Here is a 27,992-nt window from a genome sequence, read left to right as displayed (position 1 = left end):
AAGGCTTTTTATGGGAATATAGATGTTTTATAGGAAATTCAATACCCAAGACCTATGCTACCAGGAACGCATCCCTATCTTCCCTATGTTAAAACGCTCTCGTATTACGCAAATTCGTATAGCGCAAAGACCCCAAGGAACGCATCCCTTGCGCTATACGAGACATGGGTGTACCTTTTCTGGTTACTTGTTATGTTATGCATATGTTATGCACATGTTATGCACATGTTATGCATAGTCTGAGGATGGGGAAAATTATCTCGTGTATAAAAATTTGTATTGATGGCCACATGCATGATTTCCTTTCTGACTCTCATTTGAGAGAGATGGGGGAAATTCAAACAAGGTTGTGTATTTTTCAATGGCCTAAGGTGCTGTCAGGGTATTGGTTGCTAGCCGGTCCCAATTTGTGCTGGCACCGAGAATGGTGGAGCATTCAATGCCCATTGCAATGAACATTGTATTTATCTACCTCAACATCCTATTTCTGCTATCTCCTTCTCAACCCCATTTCCTTCCATGCTTTGTTCCCACCGCATATTTTGTTCCAGGACTGCTTGCAAAGGGTATTTATCTCACTCTCTTTTCTCTCAGAAGTAAGCTTTCTGTGATCTTTTGTAGGCTATTTTGATGAGAAAATTTGTTTGATATCTGACAATTGTTGTTTCTCTTAGTCCTGTGAATTAGTTTTCCAAGGAACACTTCCTATGTCCACATGATGTACTATGCCTTAATTCAAAGGAGCAATAGACTTTTGCAAGCATGTCTGTAAGGACACCTAGTAATACGTCTCTTATTTGTATGATGAAAAAAGATGATTTGCCATTCTTGATTATTCCCCTGTGGCCAAAGAATTACAACCCCTTGGGAAAGAAACCAATATTTCTGATGGGACAAACTTTTTCAGATGGAGTTTTTTCCCTCATTGTTGATTAAAATACATATTTGAATAATATTTACTTTAATACATTTATATTTAAGTAAGAATGTCACTGGCTGAATAAGTATTCACATGTATTTTCAGGAGTGAAACACTTTAAGGATGATTTTGGTGGATATTCAGTGAAAGCTGATGTTTTAGCCATTTCGGGTCTAATTAATGGCATAAATACATCGCACTTGATAACTTTATCAACGGATCAAGTTTTTCGAGAAACAACATTGGCATTTGAAAGGCTAGAGGTTACTAGACTAACGGTAAGTCTTATTGGTTTGATTTCCTCATATTTGATTTATAATTCCGTTATCCTTGAAAGTCTATGAGGTTGTTCTTAGGAGAATATAATTGGCACAAATATTTAATTACCTTAAATTTTCAAGTTCCATAGCCTTCACGAAACTGAATATGTAACAAAGTAAACTTCCGGCACCCTCAACTGTGTTATGTACAGGCTCCACAGTACATATAATCAAAATATTCAACCAGGAAAACTGCTTAGTTCATATTTAATCAAAGTATAATGTAAAGCATTGCTTTAAATTACCGATATTGTTTGTCTTCAGCTCCTGATTGTAAAGTGGAAGAATATTTCTAAGAGTTATTCACAATGCAATTTTGAGTCATATTATTTGAAGTGGCTGAATTTATTTATGTTCTAATTTTTCAAAACAAAATTTGAAAAATTATTACAGGGATGATTTTGTTCCTTGGTTCTTGAGCTTAGAATTGAAAAATGATCCAAAGCTAGAAAGAAACTGTACCAAAATAATTTGTTCAAAACTGAATTTGAAAGCTTTTCTTAAGTTCAATGTTAGTTACATATGTACAGTGCTTTTATGGTAACATTTACTTTTGAGATAAACTAATGTATTATTTTGGGCAGTTTTCATAATTCCCTAACAAAAATCATCAATAGCATTTGAAATATAAGCAATGGAAATGAAACACTTGGTTTAGCACCTGAGAACATGGAGATAACTGGAACTGTGAACAGACAATGAATTGCTACCAATCCATCCTTGCACAGATGGCTAATCTGAATTATATGCGATTTAACATGATATATGTATTCTTTTCAGGCTGATGATCATGTGGAAGGAGTACCAATCACTTCCTATGCATATCATCCTAAGCTTGATGAATCACCTCTGCTTCAGTCTGACATATTTTTTAGAGATATCGAGGTAATAGGTGATGTTATCGTGAAAGGAACCGTAAGTGGAACTACATTGAAAGAAATAATGGGAGGAGTCTTCTATGATGCAAGTATATTTTTAAGATATTTCCAGACACCTACTTGTTCTTTAACATAGTCATTGAAAAGCTAGGATTTTGTAATTCTTCATATTTTTTTTAACTGACCATGGTTTCAATGTGCAGAGTCATTATTAGGTACAAACAGTGGCGGCAAGGGGGGATGTTTTCCACCTTGTGGAAACTGTAACCCTTGAGCCCAAGGGGATTTCAAGCCCCCCTTTGCCTTGGGGTGCTTTCCATACACCCCACAAGGGAACTGAAATCTCTGGTAAACCCCCCATTTCAATATCCTGCATATGCTACTGGATACAAACACACAATATGCACAGGCAAGAACGTTAATAATGTTTGGTTGTCCAAGTTATAGACAAGAGGCAATCTGGACTGTCAGGATAAGAGTATTCGTTAAATGCAATTTTTTATACTGCAGTGATAGGCAATTCTAAAAAATTTCAAGATGAAGGCTTAAGTTTTGAAGGAGTGCATGATGTGTCATTAAAAAAGACAAAGGAAGGGCCAAAGGTTGAAGGTCAAAGGTCCTCTTGAGGTCATAAATTTCCTTATTCAAACAGAGTGATACCCTTGATAAACCTATGTTGTATCTAATTTATTTTAATTATAAAATTTTTATGCTATTTACTACTATCAAATATTTATACTGATTCATGAAACAGGATGAAGAGGAAATAGTTGTCAATTCCCCTGTATTTAACATAAAAAATTTAGCTGCTGCATCAGTTACACTAGAAGGATTGCTGAATGGACTGAATGTGACAGAATTTCTTACGACAGACACAGTTCAAACCATTGGTAAGTGCCTAACATTCTCTATTATTAAAGTGCTGATAGCTGATATGTACGTTATTTGTGAAGATTAGATAAAATAATTTATATTAATCATTTCTTGAAGTATGTGTAAATAGCACATATGTATGTTTTTATTTTGTAGCACTTTCAATAACAGTTTATAGCATTTTGTAGCAACTATTTTTTTTCTTTATTTTCATAATTAGAGATACATGAAAATCGCACTTTCAATAACAGTTAATCGCATTTTGTAGCGTCTTTTTTATGTTCATAATGAGGTAGATGACAATGAAATGTAGTGAAGCACAGTTATATGACAAAATACAGAATATTTTTAATAATTATGTTGTAGAACAATAATAAATTAAGGTATAATCCTTGAAAGTGGTTTTATTTTTTGCTAAAATTCGTTTTAAAACCATGTGATTTCGGTGTTATAGAAAATCTTGGCAGTGTTATTATAATGCTACAATTTTCTCATGTTAATAGGTGTTTTAGTTGTGTGTAGTCTTGGTGAATATGATTGGCCAACGGCAAATCCCCACTGCCTTAAATATGTTTACTTTGAGAGCCATTCCAGAATTTTTGGATTCTCAGCTTCTCTACACTAAATAAAGCCTTTAAAAATGTTTCAGTGGTAACTACAACAGCTCCTTTGCTTTCTTTGATTGAGTGACTCTGTGTTCAAATGATAACTGTCATTTTGTGGGTACCCTGTCTCGGGCACATTTATGAGAATCGCTACTGATGTGCTTTAACAAAGTGTCACATCTTTCAATTCAAATCTTTTATCGCAAACTTTGCACAGTAATACTCTGTCTTTCACATAAAATCCTTCTGAGCTGAATTCACTAGCCCTGGTATGAACGGTATCACTAGCTTTTGGCATTTTAAAATTCCTTTCCTTCGTGTGATATTTAAATCTGGAACCACAATAAAAAAAGCAGTCCAACCGCAAAACACAACCTATCATGATTGTGTTTTCAAAATGAGTGCTGGGTAGCTACGATAGTACTGTATAACTTAAAAATTGGCCGAAATGTTTCATGTCATGGGTTCCCTTTCGATACCCCTCACCCAGGTGTTGAGGGAAGGTAGGAGAAAGTAACTAGATACAACAAAATCGCTTAGTTTTGATTACAGCTATTGCCAATTGGTTAGGAAAGGCAGGGAAAGAACCGCACATAACAAAACATAATCGAATTCAAAGAAACTTGAAAAATTATTTCCCATTTATCGATCCTGAAACATCTACAATGAGACGCTTTCTCACCTGAAGAATTTGATATTAGATTTGGCCAATGTCGAAATGACTTTTTTTGCATTGAAGCTCAGTGGAGAGCCGAATATCCGACAATACCTCCGCTAATAAGGAGAGCCCCCTTCCTCCTGTCATTTCTTTTCCTTCCTTCCCTTCCCCTAACTGCTAGTGCTTCATGCTTTCAAATAACCATTCGTTTCTATGAATGTCTTTAAAAGAATCGAATCGTGCAGTTGACGGCCGCCGTGGTCACCACGGCACCCATCTCAATCCGGCCCGGTGGTGCGCCGTATACGGCGTGAAATACAGGTAGTGCTACATTGAGGCCGTTTTCTGACAAAACGACTTTTCGCCGGCCGCTGTCCATGTCATGAGGCCGTGAAATTCAGGCCGCTTTCAGACGAGACGACTCTCTGCCACGCTGTGGGCCGTGCCGTGAACGGTGGCCCGGTCCCAGCTAGCGGCAATGTTTAAGTCAACGAAATTGTTACATTAGACCCACACTCAAGGTTTTCCTGCAACAAGTTATCCAATAACGCTGTCTAATGCATCGCGGTGAGTCACTGGAATTACTGCTCGGCATTGACGCGTAATGGGCGCGTGAGCTTGTATTTCCTCTCTTCCGCGGCCACGTTAAATTTCTTTCCGCACATTTTTAATTCATAATATCTAATTTATCAGGTGAGAAAGCGCCTCATTCTAAATATTTCAGGATTGATACATAGGAATCGAAGAGAGAGACTGTGATAAATTTAGTGGCAAATTCTGGGCGAGAAATCTCTACTATACGATGCATTATGCGCGAGACTAAACAAGCCAATTGACCTTGGAACCGTAATGAAATAGAGAAAATAACAGTCAGCAGCGTTGAACAATGGAGGCTTAAGCTTTAATAGATTATGACTCATTAGATGAGATTTTTTCGGTAATTCTCCTAAAATCGCAAAAGAAACGCAAATTTCGTTTTTATTTACTGATTTCGAGTTATTCGTTGTTATTTTGCGATATCGCGTCTCGCGAATTTCACGGACCTCTAGGAATAAAACACATAGTGGCGGAGGTGTAGCTTGCCTGCGCCCACTTGTAGTTCGTGGCCACGTAGAGTCCCAGCCAGCTAGTAGCTGGCCAGTTGCTCACATGCTTTAAGTGGTGAGTGTCAGCGGAGCATTTAAACTGTGCTCGGCACAAAATGTACGAATATTGCCATCGAAAAGGCAAATTTGTGTAAAAATATCATAAAAGTCCAGTCATCGCATTTATGTCGCATTTATTTGTGCACATCGCATCTATATAGCATTTATCACATTTGCGATTTTCACGCATCTCTATTCATAATGTATAAAAAATGGGGCAAAACACAGTTACTTGGCAAAATACTGAATATGTAGTTAAAATAAGTATGGGGTAGAACAATTATAAATTAAGGAATAAGATATAGAGTAAATATTTAAGTATGGGATCAGTAGCCTGAATATCATTTACACTAGTTAAACATCCACGTAGAACACTTACTTCCTTCAACCAATTGTGTCTATCAGTCGCAACTAGACTTTTCTGGCTGAAAAACCTCTCGGCATTGTCACTGCCCACTGGTGCCCAGATTGTGCCGAGTGCAGCATTTCCAAACTCGGTTATTTCTTGTCAGATGGCAAGAAATATTTGCTTGACATCGTGGAAGCTACCAGGGTGTTCTCTCGACTTCTCTTGTAGCTGCCGATGAAAATACAATCTATGAAGCAGTCAGGCTGAGCGTCTGAGCGTGAGACTGAACACTGTGTTCAGGTTCATGTGGTACTGACTAGCCCCCTGCCAGATGCTGATGCCCAAAACCACAGGAGTCATGCCATATCTACATTGTCACTATCACAATTGGTCACTGCCATGCTCAGCCCAAGTTTCACTGCACCCACCCACTATCACTCTCCACCACAATGCCATTCTAAAATCGTGAGACAGCAAGCTCTACCTTGTTCAAATGCCAACAACGCAAGTTGGGTGGTGGAGGAACAGGGTGATGAGTTCTCTGGTTGACAAGTTTGAGTCAGATGCGGGTGCCGACAACATTTTTGTGTGTGGTAGCTACCGACCTGTGTCTGACCCAGTGGGGGGGATCGGGTAAAATGTAACTACATACTTTTCAGGGGTGGATTTTTCTTTTCATGAAGATACAACCTTTGCGTGATGTCATGAAGGAGCCCAATTCAATGTCAAATGCGAATGGTAGAAAGACAAAACACAAAATGTCACTATCGTTAGATACAGATTGCTAACGATCTTTGGTAGGATTTTAATAACCTTAGTCAAGGTCACAGTTTGAAACAATACCATTCCCAGGAAGAAATGGAAAGAGAGAGAAGCATTTGTCTTCCTGCAGCTATCACATAGGTTGGTGATCTCTCAGATTTTGCACCTTTTAAGAGTTCAGCAGCTGAAGTGTTTGAAAATGGAGTGGTGGTGGCTGTGTACCTTGCCTGCAGCACCCTTGTGACGGTAGTTTGAGCATGTGCTATAAGTAGTGAGCATTGGCGAAGCATGTTAACAGCACTCGACCCTAAATTTATGAAATTTGCCATCGAAAAGGCTAATTTGCAGTAAAAATATCATGAAAGCATTGCATCGCATTTGAGATGAGAAATAAAATGATATTGAGAAATTCCTAAGAATGTGTTTCACCACCTGTGTCAAAATTGAAATTTATTTTACCGTTTGGGCTAGGATCTTTCATCGCTTTCCCTCAAGCTTGTTTACCACTTTTCAGGGTCCCTGTGTATAGATGATATAGGATTTCAACATCTTCATAATTGGAAGAGTTTGGTGTTCACAAATCTGAGCACACATCCTTAGCCTGGAAATCAGTATTTTTTAGGTTTGTGTTTTGCTGTTCTCTCAGTTTTCTTGCTGTGAACATTATTTCTTTCTTCTTTCTTTTAGAGGGTATGAAGTTGATAGGGGAAGATTGCACGTTTTCCAAAATAGAGGTGGAAGATGGAATGATAAATGGGGTGGACATATCAGACTTCTCAGAGAAAGCTGTTAGATTGTCTGGTGGAGTGTTGAGTATGGAGGAACCTGACCCAGAGAAGATGGGGCAGCACGTATTTGGCTCAGTCATATTTGAAGAAGAGGTTTCAGTCACCCCATCACTTGTAGCACTCACTGTTAATGGTTTCTCTTCGGCTGATGTAGGGTTCATCAATCAGAATCAGGTAATTTTTGGCTCTATGATTACTTATTATCTATCATAGTTTTTTTTCTAGTAAGTTACTCTACTTTTGTTCACAATATAGTGGGTATTTAGCTAAGGGAATGACTTCTGACCAGCCAGTGCAGGTGAGGTGTGGAAATTCCACAGAGGGAAAATCATTTGCCTTGAGTAGTATAAGGCCCAGATCTATCTAAAGCCTGGATGCATTCTAAGTTCTGGCTTAAGCATTACAATAGCAAGAAATATATATATTTTGGCAACTCTAGGATGCGAAAAAAATGTGCACTAATATGGATGGATTATAGATGACAAATATAAAAAATATAACCAAATTGATGAACATTATATGATTTTATTATAAATTGTATTTTTTCAATCTCTCTTAACAGTAAGGTGACAGGATGGGTCATTATGACAGAGACTTTTGTAGTTTGAAGTATTTTATAAGTAGTGCTTGTTCTGATCAAAAGACTTAACTAACTCACAATCTCACAATCAACAACTTCAAACAATGACACAAATGCTACTCTGTGAAAGATGAACTGAAACTAAATGCCAGCAACAACAACAATGTTTCAAATTGAATTCACCAGCCCATTTTTATACTGTTCTTCTGAAACTGTGTGGCTTTGTTGGCTTTAATTAAGTCAGTATCTAATTAGAAAAATATAGAAAGAAATTTGTTTTTGTGCGTTATAAATATTTTAATGGCTGTTTAACCTGAAAGGCGAGGTAAGACCAGTGTCCCTGAAATTAGTTTCTCCATAGGGTGTATTTTACCAAAATAATTCATTTTTCAGCCTATTTTAGTGTAGTGTCACAATATTAATGAAGTTATTCCTATATTTTAGTGGTTGTAATGTCTGGGCCATCTCCATTTCCAGGAATTCTCTGGAAACGTAGTGTTTAAGTCTCTTCAAGTGGACGTTTTGGAAGTGGAAGGGTGTTTGGAAACCAGTGGCACTGTGTCAGGGGTGGACTTGGAGGATTTTGACAGGAAACGCCTCAGTTTGTCAAGACCTCAGCAAATTGGAGAAAGTGCATCTGTACACATCCGCAATGCCTTCATTGCTGGTGACCTTAATGTCAACTCCATTAACGGGGTGCTCCTGGAGAAATTGGATGGATCATCTTTGATAGCTCCCGAGTATCATATCAACAAATCTTACAATATAGAAAGTAAGTATCTACATCTCAATATCAGGTGTACTTTTGATGTACATTTCAATCCTGCTGTGTGGAAGTGTTGAAGTTCACTTTAATTACCAGGGAAAATATTCCCCCTTGTCCTCCATGGACCTTTGGCTTTCCAGGACTTTGTGCAGACAGGTATGCTATCCAGAGTCCTCAATTCCCATGTGAGTCACTGTGGCATTGCTGTGGACTTTTGCATGCCTGGGGCATCAGCAGGGGAATTTATGTTGCATGTTGTGCCGTGGAAAATAAATTTAAGGTGGGGATAAAAAGGGACAGGATCGTTGCAGATCATGGTGATGAGGGAAATGTTATAATAATAATAATAATAATATTTATTTATCACCGTTGGCAAAATACAATGCATGGCTACGTCAAGATTTGCATTCAAAAAAAGATGCAAATAAAAGTACAAAAGACATTAGGAGATGCGTTTACCATAAGTATATATATACAATAAAAATACAGAAAAGGGAAAAACCGCACAAAAACACCTTTCAATATCACATGTCTTTATGAGAGTCTTCAAGGTATTCAGAGACACTGTAGTAGCACTTTCTGAATAGAATATTTTTAACCCTCCATTTAAACATGGCAGGTGAAGAGAGGGATTTAATTTTCTCAGGGATGTGATTAAAAATTGTAGAGGCAGAGTGGTAGGGGCCTTTCAGGCAGAGAGAACTTGAGTATTGTTGAGTGTGTATATTATTTCTAGAGTGGGTAGAGTAATTGTGGTAAGAGGCATTAGCAGGAAATTTGTCCCGGTTGGAGTGTATGAAGCAAGCACATGTCAGAATATATAATGAAGGGAGTGTGAGGATTTTTGCATTGGAAAAAAGAGGTTTACCTGGGGTACGTATAGAGACTTGAAACATTGCCTTGATGGCTTGCTTTTGTGCAGAAAAGGCTTTACTTGAGGCAGCTGAATTTCCCCAGAACAAAATGCCATAGGATAAGTGGGTGTGTATTTTAGCGAAATACAGCTTTTTCAAAGTATCTAGAGACACAACTGGTGCTAACATCCTGATCATGAAGGTGCCTACAGATACTTTGCTGATTGTGGCTTGAATATGATGTGACCAATCTAGGGTCTCGGAAATGATAAGTCCAAGGAACTTAGAGGTACTTATGCTGTTTCTGTGTGGATTTTTATTATTACTTGGGAAGAGATCTACCTTATTGGATCTCTTATGCAGAAATTGAAGGAAGACTGTTTTTTCTTCATTGAGCATGAGGTTATTTTTGCTGCACCATTGTTGCATTTCGTTGACAGTAATATTCCTGAGATGGATTAGGTTTTGGGGACTGTCGGCTGTGATGATAGCAGATGTATCGTCTGCATAGAGAATTAATTTGCCATGGGATAGGTGGTTTGGAAGGTCATTGATGAACAATAGGAATAGGAGCGGTCCCAGGAGAGACCCTTGGGGTACCCCACAGGAGAGTTTCATTGCACTGGATTTAACAGTAGAGTGACTGATGGAGTAGCAGACAACTTGCATCCTTTCACTCAGATAAGACATGATCCATTTAAGGGGCAAACCAACGATGCAGAAAGCACAGAGCTTATTTTTTAGAATGTTGTGGTCAATGAGATCAAAAGCCTTACTTAGGTCAAAGAAGATTCCAAGGGTTAGTAGCTTGTCGTTTAGGCCTAGTAGTATTTCGTTTATGAGCTCAAAGGAGGCTGTTGTAGTGGATTTACCAGTCCGAAAACCATGTTGGTTGTCATGGAGTAGCTTCTTTGAAGACAAATATTCATACATATGTGTGAAGAACAGTTTTTCCATTAGTTTCGAAAAAACAGAAAGGATGGATATAGGTCTGTAGTTATCTGCATTTTTGCGAGAACCTTTTTTGTGAACAGGTATCACTCGGGAAGATTTGAGATTTGTAGGGTAGCACCCAGAGGAGAAAGATGAGTTTATGATATCAGCCAAGGGTAGTGCAATGATGTGTGCAACAGCTTTCAACACTGGCATAGGGATGTCATCCAGGTCAGTAGAAAATTTATTACCAAAAGAGTTGATAGTTTTTATAATTTCTGCCTGAGTTGTGGGAAAAAGGAACATAGCTTGATGGAAGTGCTTTTGTGGGGGATTCGGTGTGTTTGCCTTTTTGAGGAGTTTAGTGGCAACATTACAGAAGTGAGTGTTAAACAAGTCAGCAATCGCTTCAGGCTCCGAGACACTGATGCCTCCAAAGTTCATAGAGGGAGGATTTTTGATTTCGACATTTGAGGCAGTGGTAAGATGTTTAATGACATTCCATGTCGATTTAATAATATTGTTTGAATTATTAATAGTTTGTTCAATTTTATATTTCCTGGTGTTGTTTATGAGGGTTCGGAATTCCTTACGGGCTGATTGGTATGTTTTTCAGAGATTAGGATCAGTGAATTTACTTTTAAGATTTTTAGATAGAGCAACAATTTCAGGTGAGATAATCTTAAAGTTTCTATTTGCCATACCCAGTTTAACTTTTTTGTGGGGAAAGGAGGCATTGAAATACATGATAAAAACATTGAAAAAAGCACTAAATTTGTCATCACAGTTTGCAGCCGAGATAACGTCCTCCCAAGATTCCTGCTCCAGTGAGGTAGCAAAATCCATCATGGAGTTCTTACAGAAAATTCTCTTAGCAACAAGACGATTGGGAGGCTTGGGGATAAGTGTGTCATTATCAACATGCACACAGAGGCCAAAGTGGTCAGACAGGCCAGTATTGATAGTTTCTAATTTCAGCTTAGAGGCTAGGATGTTCGTGATAAAATAATCAAGGAGGGACTGGCAATTTGCAGTAACTCTAGTGGGTTCCGAATTTACAACCTGTAGCCCAAAGGAGGAAAGCAAATCCATGAGGTCACTCTTCATAGTGGAATCTTTTAGAAAATCAACATTTAAATCACCGAATATTATTATACCATTCAGTCTTCTGGCCATTAGAGACACAAGAACATCATTTAAAATATAAAAAAAATGCTAAAATTGCCTCCAGGAGGCCGATAAATGGATAAAATTGCAAGAGTTTGGTTTCTCACTTTAAGTATAGCACCAGAGCACTCACAAATTGATTCCACTGAACAGTGCAAGTTCAGACAGATCATATTTATCTTTGGTTGACAATACAATGCAACACCACCACATTTGTGCTGTTGCCTACAGTAAGAGGAGATTAGGTTTAGACCTTCGATGGCAAATGAAGCTATTTCATCCTGGCGTAACCAGTGTTCAGCTAGTGCCAAAACATCGATCCGTAGCTCACTCATCAGTAATTCTAGTTCAAGGTATTTATTCCTAATACACTGAATGTTGACGAAGAAAAACTTCACGGTTCCATATATCTCCCTACATTCACTGTAACCTTTGTGACGACACTTGTTTAGGTCAGAAACTCCTAGTCAGGAGATGACTGGTGTAGCAGTCAAGTCCTCAGAGGAGTCAGTTTGATTGCTATTGATGCCATTAAGGGGTAGAGATTCGACACTCGTGGCACTTCATTCTGATTTGGAGATAACCGGGGGCACATCAGGCTGTTGGCTCACTAGTGACTTTTTGGGGGGAAAGTACTTGCCTATAGAGACGTTGTCCGGCCATGTTTTACTCTTGAGGAGGACATTCAAAAGTTTCATGGGGGCGGTAACCACGAAAGAATTATATATTCGGCCGCAGTTTAGAGTGGAGCACTCGAAATCGCTGGAGGGAAACTTTCTTCTTAGGTAGTTCTCTATTTCCTCCGATGTGGTTGATTTGTTCACATCCCCGACGTATAGGTTTACGCGTTGGGGCACTCCGGAGAAGGAACACTCATCACTGACCACTGTATTTGATCCAAAAATGGTGCCCTTTCTTCTGGATTTACGCTTATGTGTAATTTTCGTAAAGCCGTCGGCGTCGGTTTCGCTGTCAGCCCCCTCGGCGGCAGGAACTCCTGGTCGGCTCACATTCACAGACACATTTTTCCTGCCACTGAACTTAGAAGTCGGGGTATCAGGCGATCCAATTATCCGAGGCGGATGACGAGGAGGTGCATCAAGTTTGGCAACTGACCCGCCATTTATTCTTGACGAATTCACAGGTTGATTCTGCACCGTCACTTCACTAATTGATGTTGCGACTTGTTGCATGGTGTCTTTCGACTTTCCCATCTCTGGAACGAGATTCGCCGAAATAGCATGCGCGAAACTGACTTTTTTGGGGATGGTCGGCTTCATATGGGCCGAAAACTCGAGCTTCAGAGCTTTAAACCCCGATTTCAGTTCATCAATGTCGGACGCCATGTTGGCAAGCCGGTGCTTCAGATAACGGCAGGAAAAACACTTCCAGCTAATGAACATGTGGTCACTCAGTATGGTCAAACATATTTCGTTCAAGCCAGAACATTTATGGTGATAAATATTATCACAAACGTCACACGGAATGACTTTATCCGCGACCTCGAAATTTAAATTGCACGACGTGCGACTGTGCAAAACCGTCTCCGCCGCCATCTTGCATCCTGAATGGAATGATGCTATGATGAATGGATGCTATGGAATTTTGTCCATGGCATCAGGGAAAATTTATTATAAGAATCAATGGAGCTGCCTCATTTTGGTTGGGTTAGGGCTTTCTAGCATTTTGGTACCTTTTTTTTTTGACTGGATATGAATAATGATGATAATGCTCTATTTTCCAAAGGTCAGAAAGCAGTGATTACATTGAATCAGATGGACGGCACGTTAGCTAATATTAATGATAAAGTGCAGAACAATTGCACCAGCAAATAAGCATATAAATATTTAAATTATATAAAACATGTGGTAGACTTATTGTGATTGGATTAATAAAAAAAACCCTGTCACAAGTTGTCCACTGTAGGTTTTTCAGCAACCCTCTTCCCCAGTTGAGAAATCACGTAGATGTCAGTGCTTTGTAATTTTGCACTCTGGAACCCCTGAATCTCCTGCCTCCGTTGTGGCATGTGAAAAAAGGTGGTGCTCAATGCTGGTGAAGACCAAAGGTTAGAGAAATTAATGAGAGTCAATGCATTCCGCCATGTTTGTCTTCACTCCTTCATCATTCCAGGAGCTTTACATCTTCAGGGTTCCCACTTAACCTTGAAAACCTTAAAACCGTGAATGAGCCGTGACTTTTGTATACTGTGAAAAAACCTAGAATTGATTTTACGATCGTAGAACTACAATTGACAGATTAAAAGAAAAATGGATATTTCGATTTTATTTTAAGGTCAAACATGGCCACGGATTTATCTACACTCATACAGTAAAACTTTGATTTTACGCAGTTGGAGGGACCGAAATATGGGCACTGTGTAAAATCAAGAGTTGGTATTGAGGGGGAGTATAGTTTTCAGGATAACACTTGCTCATAATTTTTAGAACACTTAGTCATACACTTTTGTAAAGTTCTTATTTAAGCCAGAACCGGAACCAGAAAAAGTCTCATATGTGAGGTTTTATGGTTTTAGTATAGTCATTCAAATTAACCCCATTAACCCTCCAGCTGAGCATCCCGCGATTTCCACGTGCACGCGCCACCAGTAAATTTTGAGCATCCCGCGATTTTCGCGTGCAGCCTGCTTTTTGAGCTCATGGCTATGCGCATCCCGCTATTTTACCGTGCCGTGTTTTCCTGTACATAGGAGGTAATCGTGAGCACGTAGTTTTTTATTTCGGCACTAGGTGGCATATGTCGTCACTTTTTCTCAATTTAATTTCATTGCAGTTTTCCGCGCCGCCTACTCGCAATTGGACTCGCTGTGTTTTGATAACTTTTTCCTGAGATTATCATATTTTACGCAAATTTTCATTCGTTTTCAACTTTACCAATCCATCGTATTTTTCTGCGTGAGTATAATTTACGTAATAGTTTATAATGACTCAAATAAAATTTTATTTGTTGAAAATTATGCTTTCCACGTGTTCTTCAGACAGTACCCATTGTAATTTCTCTTTTGCCTAGTTTCTGCATTCCACTTTGAATAATGTCTTCGGAATCTGAAGATGAAGACTATTCTCCAGGAATGCAGATAGTGGATTCAGATGAGGAATCACTTGATCTGGAAAGCGGAAGTGAAGACGATTTTACTAGTTTGGACGAAGAGGATGAAGACAGTGACGACGAAGATGTTCCTTGCAGGGAATGGTGTAAGTTGGATATGAAAAGGATTCCGCCAGCACCTCCAAGGTTTCCCTTCTGTGAAAAATCAGGAATTACTGCAAATATTGCCCCTGATGCCAAGCCTTTGGAGTACTTTGAGTTATTCTTTGATGATGTTTTACTAGAGATAGTTGTTAGGGAGACCAATTCATATGCTGATCAGTGCATCATGAATAGTAGAGCCAAAAAAAGGTCTCGACATAAGAAATGGACTCCAGTCACAGTGAAGGAGATGAGATTGTTCTTTGCCATTATGATGCTGCAAGGCATTATCAAAATGCCACGCCAGGAATGGTCTTGGTCCAAACGAAAAATATTGCGTACTCCAGTTTTTTCTGAGTTGATGACTGTGGATAGATATATATTGCTTCAGAGGTATATTCATTTTACCAATAATGAAAGCTTCAACAAGGACCAGCATCCAAATCCAAAACTCTGGAAGTTTTATGAGGTTATGGAGTATTTGAGGAAACTTTTCCATAAATTATATATTCCAGATCAGACTCTCAGCATAGATGAGAGTTTAGTCCTATATAAGGGTCGGCTAGGTTGGAAAATGTTCAATGCAAAGAAGAGGGCGCGTTTTGGACTGAAATTTTTTGTGCTGTGTGAGTCAGATTCAGGGTACATATGCGATTTTCTGCTCTATACTGGAAAAGGTACAGTCTACAACGAAAAGTACGATATGCTACCAGTGAGCAGCAGGAGTGTTCTACACCTAATGGACCGCTATCTAAACAAAGGATACTGCGTCACGGTGGACAATTGGTATATGTCTCCTGAACTTGCAGATATGTTAGTAAAACATAAAACCGATATATTTGGCACCGTAAACAGCAGTAGAAAGGGTCTCCCGATAGGATTCAAAGAAATTAAATTGAAGAAGGGCGAAATACAGGCTTTTCAACGGGGAAAGGTTATGGCACTGAAATGGCAGGATAAAAAAACCGTGTGCCTAATGAGTACCATCCATGATGCTGGTACGAGTGTTATTAGGTTGAGAAGAGGCGAAGATGTGCCAAAGCCTACTGTGGTCTGCGACTATAATAACACAATGGGTGGAGTTGATCGTTGTGATCAAGAACTCTCTTATTATCCTACTACAAGAAAGCAACAGAAAAAATACTATAAGAAGATATTTAGATATTTTTTGGACCAGTCAGTATGGAATTCATTCGTTTTATTTAAAAAAGCATCAAAAAACAAAAATATTGACTTTGTAGAGTACAGACTTTTACTGATTGAACAATCTATTGAGGAATATGCAGATCCCAATTTCAAGTCGCCAAAAGGGAGGCCCAGCTATACCCCATCACCTCTTAGGCTTACTGGCAGACATTTTGCCAGTCATATTCCTCCCAACCCCATCAAAAAGGAACCCAGAAGGCAGTGCGCAGTGTGCTGCTCCAAAAGAAATGAAAATGGGAAGAGAAAACGGAAAGAAACAAGAATCTGGTGCGAAGAGTGTGAAGTTGGACTATGCCTGGAGCCATGTTTCAAAATATATCATACACAGAGAGAATATTGAATTTTTTTGGTATTTTTTAAATCATTGTAAATCTTATTACGCATATAAAGCCAACTATCATAAACACAATCGGTATAAAACTATGTAAAAATGTAAATTATCTCAAGAAGTGTTGACATATGTTTTAGTTGGGGTAATTGGTTGCTATTGAGTTGTATCAGGGCAATTATAAAATTTTCACTGCTTAAACTTTTACGGTATAATCACTTCATAAATAGTTTATATACTAATATGCTGATTTTCAATATTTTATCTAACCATAGAAGAATTACGAAAAGCTTATGTAATATGGATGCAACCCGCATTACAAATATACAAAATTTTTGACCTTTCTAAAAATTGTTTAAAAATAATTTCAGAATTAATTGTTTATGTTTAAATAATTTACCAAATAATTTGAATTAAGTATATGCAAAGAAAAAAATACATTTTTTTTTAACAGAAATTAGAAAATAATTCCACAGCTGGAGGGTTAACAGGGAGCAAAATTTCACTAATACATCACAAAGGCTTTACACCCTGTGGGCCTGGATTCAAGTCTTGGCATTTGCAGAAACTTATCAGAGATGGCCCTATCCCTACTTGAGTGTAATGTGGAGGGCACTTCCAGTGCACCACTCTGTCCAGCAGATGGGACGTTAAGTCCTGGTCCCTTTGGAGCCTATCATTACAACCTGGCTAATGCCACCCAGTGGCGCAGCGAGGGGGGGGTTTTTTGGGGGAGCTCACAAAATTTTTAAGTTAAATCTATTTTACTTAATTGGATTAATATTGCTTATAGAATAGGGTGAGGATTAATAAAATATCCTTCAGAAGGCCGCAAAAAATCACCATTTTGAACCATTTATCTTAATTTTTTTCCAGCGGAAGGCCACCGCACCTCCCGCTTACCCTGGCGGGTATGCAATGCCCCAAGCACCCAAGTATTAGTTGCGCCTAAAACCCCCCCTAGCCTTAATTCCTGGCTGCGCCCCTGATGCCAACATAGGGTTCCTGTCCCCCCAACCTTTACTTCATGGTGCTAATGACCCCAGCTGTCGGTTACCTCCTTCCAAATAGCATACCATAGATAATACAGAGCACATAGGACCCGGGATATTCGGAAATTCAGATTTTTCCGGTGTTAAGATAACTTTTTTTGAGTGAGCTATTTAAATAACCGCGCAACTACAGTCATGCCGCCAGTGATGAGTAAAAAAATGATAAATTGTCCGGAACAATTTTCCCTCTTTATAATTTTTATGCATTAAAAAAGCATTTCCCCATGAAATTTTAGCATTAGTTGATTGAATCTACCGGGAATAGCTTCTCTGTCGGCAATCTTCCGCGAATTCAGTGCCGGGACCTTCGACTTATAGCCGTATGACTCATCTTCACGTAATATTTTGCTTCCCCATATCTGATAACAACACCGGACACTTTTTGTATTTCGATTTTATGGTGTTAAGCCATTCCTGAGTTTTAAAGGGACTGCCTTATCATTCATGTCTTGAATTTGACTTCAATGATTATATGACGATTGACGACGCGAGTTATTCTCCGAGGGCATAAACTCCCTTTCTGTTAAAAATAAACGCTTGCCACCTAGTGGAGTTAAGTTAATAGCTATTCAAGGTCCAACCATGCTTCATTCAAACCCACTGACAATGAGATACAAGTTGAGTCAGTTCTGATAAGCGCGCTGCGCTAGCAACTTTCCCTCGCCTCCATTCGTCCCGCAGATGTGGGGTTAGCCCATGGAGTGAGACAACGCATGCTGCTTTTACCATCGTGTTGAATCACCATCGACTTACTTCCATACTAGAAGCACGAGTATCTTTTTTGAATCACCTTGGAAGCCAATATTTTGGCACGGAAGGATTTTTAACGGCTCATTTCGCCGTTATATTTCTCTGGGGCGATGGAAAACACAGTGTTGGCAAAATTCTAGAAAACCTACAGTTAGGGATAGATATTCCGTAGTTCATAATTCCAGATTAATGACCATCTACTGGAATTACAATAAATATGATATTAACAGCGTCGTTCAATAAGTCGCGTCGCGGCTGCGTCTTCGATCTAGAGTAGTCGTCTATCGGTAGGTCTTGGTAGATCTCCACTCCAAGGAGAGTAAAACAAAGAAAGAGCGACAAGTGGTATCACGAATGGTGATAATGTTAACAACTCCGGCAATCATCTGTCTTAATCAAAAGTAATTACGCATACACGGCGATTGGCGTATCTTTTAAGTTTCCATATCCTTCTACGGCAAATTTGAACTAAGAGCGATATTCGCGTTCGTAAAGTAGCCTGAAATATTACTGAGAGGGCGCAGGGGGAAGTAATAATTAGATTCGCGATGTTTTTAGTTTCACGCTCAACAGCGCGATGTCATTTCAACCGTTCCTGTATTCATTTTTGCAACTCATTGAGACGAATGAATAACCTAACTTCATATTGCTCCAGTCGGGATTTTCAAAACAAGTCGAAAGACAACTGCGTAAAATCAAGATTAGCGGCCTCTTTGGGGCTGGGGTTATGCTGCGCAAAATCAAAAAACTGTGTAAAATCAAGAAAAGATGTAAAATCGAAGTTTCACCATTGCAATTCCCTATGCTTTCCGGCCGGACTTGAAGGTCACTGCGTAAAAACGAGACTTGATGTAAAATCAAAGTGCGTGAAATTGAAGTTTTACTGTATATTCGAGGCGCAATTATTTTTCCGTGTGTCATGATGACACATTGACCTTCAGCCTGTACCAAAGCCGGAAGACTGGAGGCCAAAGTGTTCATTAACACTTGCGAAAATTCCGACACTTGTTAACTTATCCCTAAGCACCCTGGTCCCTCTATTTTCCCACTCACAACCTTTAGCCGGAGCTGAATTTTGCAAACAATGTGTGACATCAGGAGAGATAGTACTTTGATTGCTGCATTTGCATACACGGTGTCTGTCGTGTTTGTTAAATTTGTAGTTAACGTGGGGCCGATGATTGTTACGTGATCAATATTTCTGAATAAAATGGTTTATCTACAAACCGTAAATTTGAAGACATTTAGACCGTGAAAACCTGGAAAAAAACGTGAATTTTATAAATTAGATTGTGGGAAACCTGATCTTTCATTATTTCCATTCAAAGCAACATATTGTCATGAAATTAGTGCATCATCATAAATAAGCCATCATAGTTATTTTCGTTATCAAGTTTTTTAGTTTTTACCCTGGTTCTTGTAAACAGATACTAATTCCTCTCAGGGACCACAGCCAAGGTTCACAATTTCAAATAAAAAATTTACTATGGAAAACTGAAATTTGCCATGCATTAGCCAGCGACTTTCCATCAGTACTGACAGTTTGGCTTCATATTATCAAAACTTCATCATCCTACCTTGTATTAATGAGGTTTTACTGTATTTGTATATGTGTGTACTGGAGTAGTTGAGAGTTAAGGATTATTATCTGTTCATTTTATCTCTGCGGGTCAGCTTTCGTGAGATCCCGGACACTATCGGAGGGCCTCGCTGAAGGGGGAGGGGCCTCGCTGAAGGGGAAGGGGTAGTACCGAGAGAGAGAGAGCGGGAGCGATCTTAACGTTGCCAAATGTACACAGGCGCCCTAGTGTCCCACTGAAAATGTGTGACTCATACGTGGCCACAGATATTTTGGGGCCGGCGGCGAAACAATGCATACAATGTATAGCTACTTATTTAGAGGGGATTGAGGATAATCCCATCTCAGAAGCCAGGATATTGTCCGCTAAATGCGAGACCGCTGGTGAAAGGCATACATAAGCGTAACATTCTGATAAACGGGGATTGCAAGGGAATTCGTAAGGATGAGGATGCAAAAAGAATGGAGAAAAGTAGCACGACGGGTATTTTATTACATAATTTATTTTGTACTTATTGCTGGAGTGGTGTGGCTAATAAATCAACCTCCTCGTCTTCCCTCCCGTCAGTGTCTTAATTTTCGGAGTCACTTTCGGAGCCTTCAATAAACACGCTTGGATGTTAATCTTTTAAATCAGAGGTATACAAATGTATATAGGTTGTAATACCCAAAAGTAAATACGGAGTCGAGGAAAAGGGTTTGTTAGTAAAGGGATCGGAAAAGTACTGAGAGGGAATAGGTGGAGGGAGGGAGTCGGTGCTGATGGGAATGCAAAAGGTGAATAAAATTTTCTGGAAAGGCGATGTAAAAGGATTGATGTGGAAGAATAAGGAACAGTAAGTTATAAGTTGGATTTAAATGGAAGAATCGAAGAGCACCAAGAGAACGTGCGAGATTTGGCAACACAGCTAGCAGATTCACGAAGTTGACGCGACGGAGGTCTGAGAGCAACTGAAATTCCGAAGTGCTAGGCCACGCCTACTGTCTGCTGATTGGAAGAGGGAAAGTCACGTGTAGATAAACTTTCCCTCCTCTCACCCCAACTCGGTTAAGCCACACCAGCTCACCCGCAAAGATAAAGTGAACAGACCTTAGTGATATTCTAATGTATATATTCAGTTGTAGATTTGTAACTTATTGCCTATGATGAGAATATTTTGCCAAATCTATGTGGTAAGTTTTACTTTTAATGGAGAACTTAAGCATGAAAATAGTATAATGTGTCCTTATCATGGAAAAGTCACTGGCAACTTCACTTGGCTTTGAAATATTTTCCTGTTCGTAAAAAAATTACCGTATAAGCGTGTGTAAGAGGCGCACACGTGTAAGAGTTGCACCCCTATTTTGAGCATCGGAACTATAAAGAAAAAAAATTTTGCGGCATTTTTTTTTCCTATCGTGCGGTTTGCAGGCCTGGAATTTCGACAGTTACCGAAATTTCCTCTTTCAATACTAATTAACAATATCAACACTAATAAACAATGCTAATTGAAAGAGGGAATTTTGATAACTGCGGCGGTAATAGCGGCATAAGAGGGAGTAGGAAGAGTTCCGATCCTCTCTTCGCATACGCCGTTGCTCTACGCTGCTTGTCCTACTCACGAACAATTTTGTTTAAAAGCTCTCGCAGGAGCATTGCAATAGAATTGCAGCCGTGGAAAATTTTAAGGCAAAACATGACAGGCACATAGCATAAACCTTCCCAAGAGATTGGACAACAATCGGGGCAATCTCAGCGACATAGGATAATAACCATGTCGTAGATTTAACAGAACCACACTCGGCCCTCCATCAGCCAATGCCTCTGCAATTTTTTTTACCGAGACCCACAGGAAAATAGGAAAATATCAACTTACATGGGAACAATTGAAACGTGTTTCATCCCTACCCCATCCACCAACTGACCTTTTTCGGTCTACCAGGTTCAATTCTCCCAGTTTTTGGAGGCCAAATGCTAGGTGAGTCACCTACTGAGCATGAAAATATCTCCTTTCTGGAAATGTATGACATGCACGAGGTTCGAAAAAGAATGAGACCTAACGCGATGTATATCTGACAGCATTTCAGTTTTTTAGGCTCTAATCGATTGACAAAAACATTTATAGCTAAAACAAGGCTATTAATATTCAACATAGTCCAAACAGCACAATTTTGGAAGAAACAAGCGTAGCATAAGCGCATTCAAACAAGACAAGACGGACTGGAAACTTCAGGCAATGGAAACTGCGTATATCACATTGCTGCACCTTCACCCCTTCGCTTTGAAGGCAACGACGTCACATGCAAGATAGGACATGTTCTTCCCTTGCTCCTTCGCTCATAGCCTCGTTGCTTGATGTACGGAGGGGAGGGAGCGCGCTCCTTCCCCTCGACCTCTCCTTCAGCGCTCTTCACTTATAAGCCTTTCCGATTTCTTCTGTCCACCATTTAGTCCAACAATGAACACACTCGTTCGAAGTTTTTAAACCGCAGGTTTTGACGCCAATATAATTTTCAGTTGCAATAATCCTCATATTAGCGTCTGAAGATGATTTTTGAAAAATCAGGTCCTCAGCGTAATAGAAATTGCTCGGCAAGACAGATGTTGACTATTAACTAGGTATGTCCTTCAAAACTACGCATTCCTCTACGTTTGATAAGCGATTACTATATGCAGTATAAATCCACGGGATGCCCACTATGTGGCATCCTGTGGATTTAATCACGTGGATGTGGCAGTAAATTTAGCGTGCCCTCCAGAGCAAAAAGCCCCGTGCGATCTTTTCCATGTTCACCTCTGGGGTACCGACGTGACGGCGCGATCATGCTTACTAGATCAGCAAACAGGAGCATTTTAAAAATACGTCACTAAGGGAGGAACTCCCCAGCCTGCCACTTGTTTTTGACCTAGGGTTTCAGATGACTGACTCTTGCTGAAAACCAAGGCCACTCAGTTCCCCTTGGACTTGCGACCGGCGAAGGGGAGAGGGGAAGATAAGAAGTTTGTGTAAGAGGCGCACCCTCATTTTCGGCTGCAATTTCTGGGAAAAAAGGTGTGCCTCTTACACGCGCTTATACGGTAATATATAATTTGAAGTAAATGACAAATTTTTCTTCCATGACAGAAGATATATATTGTGATATCCCTAACTTTAGGTTAATTGGTGTGCTAATAACTTCGTATCATTTATAATTATGCAGTCATAAAATATTAGAACATGCCTTAAATCACTACAAGTTTTTCATGAACATAATTTGAAATGAGTTTTAGTGTCCAATGTGAGTAGGCTGATGCCTAATTCCCATCACATCTTGTATTTTAGGGATGATCATTAATGGCTCCATGATTGCTGAGCGCGTTGGTATGTTCAATGTCAAAGAAATATCGGAGAATGCTGTTTGGGTTGACAAAGGAAATGTATTTGAGGGTCCAGTCACATTTGAGGTAAGATTTTCTAAGTCATTGATTTGGGACTCATTAATATAGCACCCTTGAAAAATAGGGAGATAATTTTTTTATACCATTACCATTGACTTGACTGTGAATTTGTTGATGGATGTGATCACCATTGAAGATAATTAAGGTTAATTCATGATTGTGCAATGGAAAGGTTCCTTAAGTCATTTTATAGATAACATTAGCAAATAAATTGTGGCATAGGAATTTTTTTCCCCATAACAATGTGGGGTTAAAAGCACACGTAATGAGGCAGATTGCAGGGTAGTATGTAGATGTAGGTTGCTGCTTAGAGTTGAAGTTTGACCCCTGGAATGCTTTGAGTGAAATGTGTAACTATGGCCGAAAAAAGTGGGCCCTTGTTACGCTGCCATGAAGACAAAGGCCCTTGGTTTTCATGGCAGTGTAACTAGAGGTGAATTCGGGTGCAATTTGCAAGGCGATCAGTCATTTGTGGGGTCGTGCAGTGAAAGTTAGTGAAATGCTCAAGGGTGGCTAATCTTGCACTTTTCTTCCTCCCTTCCACTCTGTGGTGGTCGAAGGTTTTCGTTGGTCGCTAGAATGACCATTGATTGGTGACCTTGTTCACCAAGTCCGCTTAACTTTTGTTTCTTTATTCTGCTGTAATGAGTGCGATATTTCGGCAACATTGTGTAGTAATTGCAACAGGAAATGTGAAATGTGTAGTTTATGGAATTTATCCTGTTACTGTGGCCATTGATATTCTTGAAGGCAGCTAATTATGTTTCTTGCTTTCTCAATTCTTGCATGCAGGATGAAGTTGCCTTCGGGAGTTTGCACATTGATGGTACATTTAATGGGTATGATTTGGAATCCTTAGCTAAGGACATTGTCAAGAAAGGGGAAGATGTGGAAATCACAGGTGAGAGTATAATTTTTTATACTTTTCCGTATAAGTAGCATTCCTTTGCTTTTCTTATTTCCAAGCAAGCTCTTCCAGTTTCCCGATGCTCTCCGTTGTGTCAGTTGTCTGTCCCAAAAGCGTACTGATCTCTCATTCATCTCATCCTTGGGATACTTTTCCCTCAATCTTTTCCTTTGAGGTTTTTGGATTTGGAGCCCCTTCATGTGCACTCATGACAGCCGTGTCCATTGCTCTTAAGCTTTGCTCTTCAAACTTTGACTTGAGTGGAACCAGCTACTTAATTTTCCTTGGGTCTCCATTGTCAGTTGCAGATATTTTTTATTTGCTGACGTCATTCAGCCTGCTAGATTTTGTATGTAGTCCAACAGAAACTCTACATTTCTAACCCCCACCAATATGCTTTATAGGCCCAAAAACCTTCACTCATGGCTTTCGAGTTGGGGAAATCAGAGTGGTGACTCTGAATGGAATTCCTATGGATGACGTTCTTACTGCTAATACTGCGCAGGAAGTTTTAGGTAGGCACAATTTTTACCTTTAATTCCATTTCAAGTATACATTTCATGTAAAAAAATCTGTATCGATAGTGATTATTTTTAATCTATTTTACCAACTTACAACTTACTTGATGTAAGGATTCATTTCAATCGTATCTTTTGTACTGTGATCTAAGTGTAAATATTTATTGGTGGATATCTTCTTTGCCTTTTCCCAAAACATTTTATAGTAAAAATTTGTTTTTTGTGTATTTAAACTAGTTAATGTAATTTTTTTTACTTAAATTGACAAAAGGATAAAATTTGTAGGCAATATTGTGTATTTCAATTTGGAACTGGAAAGTTGGTTTTGAATAGATGGTGTATTCCATTGTAAGCAAAAAAGTTTAAAATAGTAATTTTTTGCCATGTTGAGTGTTGAAATTTTGTTGATAAATGTCAGGTGAGAAGAACCTTGACCCAAGAAACACAAAGAGGGGGAGGAATCAAAACAATCAATCCCCTTGCGATTCCCTTGCTTTTGCAACATCTTGATTAGTCCATTCACTGAGGTGACCAATGCCAGCACTGTTATGCAATATGTATTTATGATTAAGCTATCTTAATCCCTGAACTGTGGTCATTCTTGCAAATATTTGTGTTCTCAATATAATTGTAGGGCCTCTAATTATAAATGGAAGTGTTACGGTCAAAGGTAGCCTGAAATTATCGACCGAAGCCACATTTAATGGAATGGATCCTTCGAGGCACATTGGAAGATATGACTGGAGGGATGGAATGCATATTATTAAAGGTAAGGAAGAAAAGTTCATTTTACCCATTAAACATAACATCTGTCATTTTTGGTGAATATATTTACTCTCTCCTTAAACTATTTGGTCAAAATTAAGTCAACACTCCCTACTTAGCTACAGGGGTGTGAATTTCCACTTATTCAGGGTAGGGTCCCTAGGCCACCTCTTACTTTGAGAATTTTTGACTGGGGAGCGTTTGAAGGCTTCACTGCATTTAAACTTGGGACTTTGGTCAGAAGCAATGACTATCATACTGAAAGTAAAAATAAACCTTTGCTGCATTGTAATAAACACTGATTTTAGAAAATTCATCTATTCTTTTGATTTTAGAAAATTAACCTTATTCTCTAAGTTGTTGACTATTTCCACCAATTACACCCATGCCTCGCATAGCACAAGGGATGCGTTCCTTGGGGTCTTTGCGCATATACGAATTTGCGTATACGAATTTGCATCATATGAGAGCATTTTAACATTGGGAAGATAGGGATGCATTCCTGGTAGCGTAAGTGTTGGGTATCAAATTTCCTCTAAACCATATATATTCCCATAAATAGCCTTAGAAAACCTTATTTATGTAAATGTTTATTGTTTAAAATATCTTTAAAGAAAGTAGGCACGCATTCGAAGACTTTTATTCACATTTAAAAAAATTTAGGGATGAGTCGATTCCAAATGTCAATTCTCGATTCCACCGATTCTCGGGCACGGAATCGGAATCGAGAATCGATCGCCTAAAGTCGATTCCGATTCCATCGATTCCAGGAAGATAAATGTTTTGAGCATAGACTATAAGTTTGGGGCACAAAGGCTGCCACACATCTAAGTGGCCGCGGTGTCAGCCTTGCCCGCGCGGAGGATACGCCCGGCACGCGGGTGCTGCGACTAGCATACCTAAGCGGCCTCGGAAACATGAAAATGTCGGCAAGAGCGACAAACCGACGAACCCTGAAATGGCGCGTGATCATGAGCAACTCTAAGAGAAAAAAAAATTGGAAACCTCGGGATCGGGAAGCAATGCATGCGTTTTCCGTTCTTTTATTAGCCGCTGGTCATGGCAAATCAAAGTATTGCGATTATGAATCACATTCGGAGAATTCATCTCGACCACCAATTTTAAAGCATAATAGATCGAAATATATTTTTTTTATTTTCGAATGATATTTGAAGTCTGATGATAATAAAAACGTGCAGAGAGCGAGTTTTCCTGAGAAAAAAGTTTCTTATAAATACGCGCTGAGAGCGGGTTTTTTTATATACGTAACTTTTTTAGACTAACACGCGTCTGCGTCAATAATAAAAAAATTAGACACATTCGCGTTTGTATAGCCCAGTTTCATCAATGCAACCCTTGAGGAAGTTGATACTTGCTTGGCATAAGCCGTCCGGCCTCCGGGCGGACTCGACAGGTTGCGTTCGGCCGCCACTGCGCACCCGCCAGGCTGCTCTAGTGTGTATGGACGCAATGAACGCTACATTCTTGTTTAGCCACCGCGGCCAAACGAGAATGTAGCCACCGCGGCTATTGTTATTTTTAGGGATGGTCGGATCGGATACCTCGGATCCAAATATACGAGGATATTGCCCTTCATCGGATACATCGGATCCAAAGTCGCGGAAGACATCGGATCTTGATCCGAAATTTTAAATAATAGATTCAGTGAATGCAACGCCCCATCAGGGTGGAAAGAGTTCCGATTATCTCTTCGAATGCCTCGTCGCATGCGATTCTTGTCCTACTCATCAACCGTTTTGTTTGAAAGCTCTCGCAGAGGTTGCGAGTAGAATTTCAGCCGTGGCCAGGATTTTCAGCTAGAAAATAAAAAAGGCAAAATACGACTGGCACATAGTGTGACTCTTCCCAAGAGATTGAACAATCATCGGAGGAATTTCAGCGCCGTAGGATAATAACCACGTCAAAAGTAACTACGTCGCAATTTCAGAAAACCACCCTCGGCCGTCCACCAGCCCGTGCCTCTGTTGTTTTTTTTGTATCCGAAATCACACGGTCCAAAAATCATTGTCTTCTAAGGAAAATATCAAATCACATGAAAACAATTGAAGCGTGTTTCATACCTAACTCGCCTCACCAACTGACCTTTTTTGGCCTACCTGCTTCAATTCTCTGTTTCTAGACGACAAATGGTAGGAGAGTGACTTTTTGGGGCCGAAGATATCTTGATAGCTTCGACAATTAGATGATATGCACGGGATTTAAAAAAGAATTAGACCAAACGAGACGCATTCCTGACGATATTTATGTTTATTTTTCAGCTCTAATTGATCGCCAATCAGTTTTCTATCTACAATTCTACAATTACACTTTACTGATTGTCCAAACAGCATAATTTTCAAAGAAACAAGCGCAGCATTAACCCCTCAAACAATTAGAGACGGATTGGAAACGCCAACTACATATATCACGTAGCGCGCCCGGCTTCGCTTTGAAGGCAACGACGTCACTGAAGCAAGATCTGATTTCTTCGTCCGACTCCCTCATTTGTAGCCTTGTTGTTTGAAATACGGAGGGAGCGGGCTCCTTCCTCTCCACCTCTCCTTCACGTGCTCCTCCCCAGTGGCGTAGCCATGGGGATGGTCCGGACCTCACCCCCCGAAATATAAAAACACAGTTATTGTCCTTCACAAAAGAAAACAAA

At 39.5% G+C, this 27,992-nt stretch overlaps 1 protein-coding gene across 1 annotated transcript in view; it reads left to right on the top strand.

Moving 5' to 3' along the window:
- LOC124154709 overlaps positions 1–27,992 on the top strand; it is a 96,156-nt gene that overhangs the window by 36,649 nt on the left and 31,515 nt on the right. Inside the window, exons 12-20 of the mRNA XM_046528591.1 lie at positions 1,025–1,197; positions 2,020–2,202; positions 2,872–3,007; positions 7,197–7,471; positions 8,355–8,649; positions 23,025–23,146; positions 23,933–24,041; positions 24,452–24,562; positions 25,200–25,334. Of these exons, the coding sequence (XP_046384547.1) occupies positions 1,025–1,197; positions 2,020–2,202; positions 2,872–3,007; positions 7,197–7,471; positions 8,355–8,649; positions 23,025–23,146; positions 23,933–24,041; positions 24,452–24,562; positions 25,200–25,334 (1,539 nt within the window). The remainder of the gene's footprint in view (positions 1–1,024; positions 1,198–2,019; positions 2,203–2,871; positions 3,008–7,196; positions 7,472–8,354; positions 8,650–23,024; positions 23,147–23,932; positions 24,042–24,451; positions 24,563–25,199; positions 25,335–27,992) is intronic.

Source organism: Ischnura elegans, chromosome 2 (assembly GCF_921293095.1).
Source record: "Ischnura elegans chromosome 2, ioIscEleg1.1, whole genome shotgun sequence".
NCBI lineage: Eukaryota > Metazoa > Arthropoda > Insecta > Odonata > Coenagrionidae > Ischnura > Ischnura elegans.
The sequence above is the reverse complement of the archived record's forward strand: the minus strand, read 5'-3'. Positions and strand labels throughout refer to the sequence as shown.